Raw genomic sequence first — 6,664 nt, forward strand, 5'->3', positions numbered from 1 at the left:
TCTACGGTGCTAGGAAGGGTGCTTGGTATAGTTCACTATCACAATGAAAACCATTGTATTAGCTGACTGAGGACACAGAGAGAACTCACAAGAGGATGCAAACAATGACATTCCCATTCAGTCCTTTCAAGCAACATAGAGCTGATCTTTCTGGGAGCCCAGGGAACCCTTTCCGTGATCCCTTGCCTTGATCTCTGCTTCTCTGCCCTTTCTGGGTGCTGGGCTCAGTCCTAGAGCTCTCTTAGGGGTCATGGCTGTGATAATATTTGTTTTGCTCCATCCCTTTTCCAACAGGGGGAGGAGCATTTGTAAGACAAATCATCCCTCACCAGCTAACACTGACTAGCTTCCTACTTTGGATGTTATGCAAAAATAGTATTTCTTGATGTTGTCTTATCAAAGAGTGGTTTTCCATAGGGAGTGAGAAGAAGGAAAAGGTTGGGGCAGGAGTGGGCTAAGGAAACCTGCTCTATGATTAATACAGGACAGGTTCTCTTAGCTCACTCCTGCAAATAGCACACAAAACTTTTCTTTTCTTTTCTTTTCCTTTTTTTCTTTTTTTTGAAATGGAGTCTTACTTTGTTGCCCAGGCTAGAGTGCAGTGGTGTGATCTCAGTTCACTGCAACCTCTGCCTCCCGAGTTCAAGTGATTCTCCTGCCTCAGCCTCCCAAGTAGCTGGGATTACAAGTGCACGCCACCATGCCCGGCTAATTTTTGTGTTTTCAGTAGAGACAGGGTTTCACCATCTTGGCCAGGCTGGTCCTAAACTCCTACCTCATGATCCACCTGCCTCAGCCTCCCAAAGTGCTGGGATTACAGGTGTGAGCCACCACGCCCAGCCACAAGACTTTTCAATGCACCTATGCCAGTTGTCTCATCAATCCCGGCAGTAACCTCAGCATTTAAAACCGAGTCTCAGAGACATGGAGATGGCCAGGCACAGTGGCTCATGACTGTAATCCCAGTGCTTTGGGAGGCTGAGGTGGGCAGATCACTTGAGGTCAAGAGTTTGAGACTAGCCTGGTCAACATGGTGAAACCTCGTCTCTACTAAAAATATAAAAATTAGCCAGGCGTGGTGGTGTATGACTGTACTCCCAGCTACTCGGGAGGCAGAGGTGAGAGAATCGCTTGAACCCAGGAGGCAGAGGTTGCAGTGAGCCTATATGGCGCCATTGCACTCCAGCCTGGGCGACAGAGAGAGACTCTGTATAAAAAAAAAAAAAAAAAAAAAAAAAAAAATGGAGATTATTAATGATGGCTTCACACCCATGTTGGTGCCTCTTTTTGCCTTTAAAATAAGTGCAGCAATCACAGCTAATATGCTCACAAGACCTTCCCTGTAGCAACTGTGGAGCAGTGTTACCCTCCCCACATCACCTTCTTCCATGTTGCTAGTGTGACCCTTTGATGCAGACCTTGCCCCAGCAAACATGCTCCGTTATCACACCCTGACCCTCCGGATTTCAACCCCGTTCCCTGTGGGTGCGTTCCCCTCTCCTCCTGCCTCCCACAGCAGAACACACCTGGGACACAGCTCTGCCTTGGTTACCTATGCCCCAGACTCCCTGGCATTTCTGCTGGGGCCCCTCAATCCCCTTTTCCTCTGCCTGGAATCCTCCTAACTTGCTACCACAATCACCCCCTCCATTTCTCTACCCACTTCTTCTCTTGGCAAACTTCTATTCATCCTTCAAGATTCAGAGTAGCCCCTAGGTATGTATTAAAGACTTCATGGTAATTATTTTTAATTGAGCCGTAAAATATTCCACACAGTAGATAAATCAAAGGTTAATCAAGCATTATTCTATTACTGCATATTTAGGTTATTTCTCATTTTTATAATAGAAATAATGTTGCATTGAAGATTCTTGGGCTTGGGTTGACTCCTACAGGTGGAATTAATAGATCAGAAAGTATTTTTAGGCTGGGCGTGGTGGCTCACACTTGTAATCCCAGCACTTTGGGAGGCCAAGGTGGGCAGATCACTTAAGCTCAGGAGTTTGAGACCAGCCTGGCCAACATGGCGAAACCCCTTCTCTGCTACAAATACAAAAACTAGGCAGGTGTGGTGGCGCACACCTATAATCCCAGCTACTTGGGAGGCTAAGGCACAAGAATCTCTTGAATCCAGGAGCTTGAGATTGCAGTGAGCCAAGATCGCACCACTGCCCTCCAGCCTGGGCAATAGAACAAGACTCTGTCTCAAAACTAAAAAAAAAAAGAAAGAAAAGAAAAAAGAAAGTATTGTAAAGCTCTTGTTACATATTGCCAAACTGCATAAAGAGCTGCATTACAATTTTTTTTTTTTTTTTTTTTTTTGAGACGGAGTTCCGCTCTGTCGTCCAGGCTGGAGTGCAGTGGCCGGATCTCTGCTCACTGCAAGCTCCGCCTCCCGGGTTTATGCCATTCTCCTGCCTCAGCCTCCCAAGTAGCTGGGACTACAGGTGCCCGCCACCTCGCCCGGCTACTTTTTTGTATTTTTTAGTAGAGACGGGGTTTCACCGCATTAGCCAGGATGGTCTCGATCTCCTGACCTCGTGATCCGCCCGTCTCGGCCTCCCAAAGTGCTGGGATTACAGGCTTGAGCCACCGCACCCGGCTGCACTACAATTTTTATTGCTACCAGTAATAAATATACATTTTAACAAGTCTCATTAGTCCTGGATGGAAAATTTTAAAAACCTAATACTATAAACAAGACTTGAAATCTCATTATTGACTTATTTTAAATTTGTTTTGATCATTAGTAAAACTGCATTTTCCCCTGTTTCCTAGTTGCATTTCCCCATTAGTAACTTACCTGTTCATAAGTTTCGCTTAACAGTCTTTGTGTCCTCCCCCATATTGATATATGAGTTCTTTCTATTAGTCTCATGTTTGATTAAAAATTTTTCTTATTTGAAAAAAAAAAAGATTCAGAGTAAGTGTTGGAGAGGAGAATTTTTTTCCTCTACCTTCCTAGGTTCAGTGACTACAGGCTCTGTGACTCAAACTGACAAAAGACAGATCAACAAGTGGGGAAAAGGGATTGGATTAGATATGTACAAATGAGTGTTCACAAGGAAGATGACTCAAGGAGGTGGTTAGAATTTGGGGCTTATATACCCTCTTAGAGGTAAATATCATCTTAAAGGGTGATAGAGTGTGGAGAAGAGGCTTGACAAAGGAAAAGCATTTTGGGGCTTCTGGGTAAGTCACGGAAGGTGACTAGGAAATGTATGGTAAATAAGTGTTACTTAGTAAGCTTTGTTAAGCAGGTAAGAGTCTTCTCAGGTGCTAAGAGCTGTCTCTAGAGTGGTTATCTTCCAAGTATAGGAGAGGGAGACCCCTTCCAAATGGAAATATACATCCTGCTTTTAGTCCGAAAGGGGAAAGGAGCGACACATATGTAATTGCCTTCAGCTTGAAATAATCTTTATGCCGAAGTGGCATATTTTAGGAAGGTATCTTCTAGTCTCCTTCATAAATATCAGTTCTTTGTGAAGCATTTCCAACCATCCCGACGATAATTTATCACTCCCTTTCTCTTTCTGTACTTTTAGTCTTTTCTCTTCAGTCCACCATTTTCTCTTTCTTTCTTTCCTTCCTTCCCTCCTCCCTCCCCTCCCTCCCTCCCTCCTCCTCTTTCTTTTCTTCTTTCTTCTTTCTTTCTTTCTTTCTTTCTTCTTCTTTCTTTCTTTCTTCTTCTGTCTTTCTTTCTCAGAGCTCGCTCTGTTCACCTAGGCTAGAGTCAGTGGCGCATCTTGGCTCACTCGCAACCTCTGCCTCCCCAGGTTCAAGCAATTTCCTTGTCTCAGCCTCCCGAGTAGCTGGGACTACAGGCGAGCACTACCACGCCTGGCTAATTTTTGTATTTTTAGTATTTTATACTTAGTATATTTAGTAATATACTAAGTATTTGGTATTTTGTGTTTTTCTTTTCAAAAACAAAATACAAGGCCAGGTGCAGTGGCACACACCTGTAATCCCAGTTACTCGGGAGGCTGAGGCAGGAGAACTGCTTGAACCTGGGAGATAGAGGCTGCAGTGAGCCAAGATCTCACCACTTCACTCCAGCCTGGGTGACAGAGTGAGACTCTGTCTCAAAAATAAAATAAAATAAAATAAAAACAAAATACATTTATCTAAGTTATTGTCCAAAGCTGGCTCCCTAACACCCCACAACCTGTTGATAAGACAAAGCTGATTTATTGCCTATAGCAGGCAAAGCTTTGGCAGTATCTTACAGAGGGGAAGGTAAGGCCGGAACTTACTGAGAATTGGAAATTTGATTGAAGGCAGGTCTTTCAAAGTGAGAACTGGAATGAGACTGGGTAAGAATCACAACATAATAGTCCACAATAAACAGCATGGCCAGGATTTTGAGGTGAGGCATTTGAAGAATCTTAGGGCCCAAATTGAAGAATTGACAGGTCTTTGGGAAAATCCTGTAATGAACAATCAACATTTGCCTGGGTAGGAGATGCCTAGAAAAATAAAGACACGCTCATGAAGCAGAGGCGTAGCACAAAGTCATCTTAATACAGACACTAAGGTGTAGCTGGGCTGTCTGTGTCCAGACTCAGTGTGAGGGAAGATGGTTTAAGTTCTCAATTTCTCCTTGTGGTCATTCTTCAGCCCAAGCTGAAGGAAAAGCCATCAGTATGTCAATCTAGATATTCATCAGTATTTGAGGGGTCATCATTTCATGTCAATTGTCTGTTAACGGTTGTTTCACATCTAGTTTCTGGTGGCAACTGTTTCAACCTGCATGTCAGATTTTCCAGTTCTATTTTTTTTTTTTTTTTTTTTTGAGACAGAGTCTCTCTCTGTCACCCAGGCTGGAGTGCAGTGGCATGATCTTGGCTTACTGCCACCTTCGCCTCCTGGGTTCAAGTGATTCTCATGCCTCAGCCTCCCAAGCAGATGGGACTACAGGTGCTCACCACCACGCCCAGCTGATTTTTTTGTTTGTTTGTTTGTTTGGTATTTTTAGTAGAGATGGGGTTTCACCATGTTGGCTAGGCTGGTCTCGAACTCCTGACCTCAAGGATCCACCCGCCTTTGCCTCCCAAAGTGCTGGGATTACAGGCATGAGCCAACGTGCCCAGCCAGATTTTCCAGTTCTCTTTAGTGGATAACCCTTGCTGGATGATTAGAATAATGGCAGCAGTGCAGCAGCATTTAAAACTCTGGAGATCCCACCTCTGAATGCTGGCACACAGACAAATACTAAGAGAAGGATTATCATCAGAGTTTGTATAATCGACTTCTCAGCTGGGAGCTAAGAGTGCCCCGACTAAACAACAAAGTAGATCTCATCCCGAATCTGGAGTCCATGTAACCAAATATGAGGTTACTCATCAAATTACCCAATTTCTGATTTCTTTGTTTGCTTCCTAGATCTTTTCAGGAATATTAAAGATTTCAGAGAGGTCTGTAGGAATGTAAGTACAGCACTCTTCCTCTAAAATAGCACACATTCCCTGCCTTGGGAGATCAATATTTTATCTAAGGCAGCTCTGTTCTGGACCACCACCCACCCAATCTCATAAACCTCTTGACAAATGAGTTTTATGGCCTTACTGACATTGTCTAAATCATCTGCTATTCTCTCAACCACAGCATGCTACATTTACCCTACTATCCAGATCTCTTGTAAATTATGAAATGAAGGTTGGGTGCAGTGGTTCACACTTGTAATCCCAGCACTTTGGGAGGCCAAGATGAGAAGATCACATGAGGCCAGGAGTTCAAGGCCAGCCTGGGCAACATTGCAAGACTCCATCTCTACAAAAAAATTTAAAAATTGGCCAGGCATGATAGCGCATACTTGTATTCAAGAGATGGAAGCAGGAGGATCACTTGAGGCCAGGAGTTCAAAAGCAGCCTGGGCAAATAATGAGACCCCTGTCTCTACAAAAAAAAAAAAAATTTAATTAGACATGTATGGTGGCACACACCTGTAGTTCTAACTACACAGGAGGCTGATATGAGAGGATCTCTTGAGCTCAGGAGTTTGAGGCTACAATGAGTTATGATGGCTCCACTACACTTCACTCTAGGTGATAGAGCAAGATCCTGTCTCAAAAATAAATAAATAGATACACACATAAAGGCATGCATACATACATAAAGTATGAAAAGAAGTGTCTTGAGGGGAGAAGAAAGAAATCTAGAATACCCCTAGGGTACTTAGGATTTCAGTTCTCAAACCAGGGCCCAGTTTTTCTCCTTCTTCAATGAACTATCTACTGATCTCATTTTACTAGAGAACAAATTAATAGATGACATCATAGACAATTCTGAGAGTAGGTATTAGTTTACAAAGGTAAGAAGTTCCTGTCTTGTTTGTAAGTCAAGAGGCTTCTGTTCCTTATCCAGTATCCGTCACTGGGGGCCATTCAGTCATCTGGTTTTGGCCAGAATACTCCTATGGGATTGTCAAATAATGCTGTAAACTGTTGGTACCATTCATCACGAATAGTTTGGTGTCAAGCAGTTAATTGTGTAGTTTTGAGATCACTAAGTAGATCTAAAGCAAACAGAAGAGGAAGAGGAAGAAGAAGAGGAAGAAGAGGAAGAAGAAGAAGAAGAAGAAGAGGGAGGAGGAGGAGGGAGGAGGGAGGAGAAGGAGAAGAGAAGAAGGAGAAGGAGAAGGAGGAGGAGGAGAGGAGGAGGA

General features: G+C 43.5%; 1 protein-coding gene across 1 annotated transcript in view; it reads left to right on the top strand.

Annotated features, from left to right (window-relative positions):
* The first annotated feature begins 1,433 nt into the window (after window positions 1–1,433).
* TMC2 (transmembrane channel like 2) overlaps window positions 1,434–6,664 on the top strand; it is a 124,656-nt gene continuing 119,425 nt past the window's right edge. The window contains 1 exon segment of the mRNA XM_017872526.1: window positions 1,434–1,485. Coding sequence (XP_017728015.1) covers window positions 1,434–1,485 — 52 coding nt within the window.

Source organism: Rhinopithecus bieti, unplaced genomic scaffold (genome assembly GCF_001698545.2).
Source record: "Rhinopithecus bieti isolate Rb0 unplaced genomic scaffold, ASM169854v2 scaffold_7580, whole genome shotgun sequence".
Classification (NCBI taxonomy): domain Eukaryota; kingdom Metazoa; phylum Chordata; class Mammalia; order Primates; family Cercopithecidae; genus Rhinopithecus; species Rhinopithecus bieti.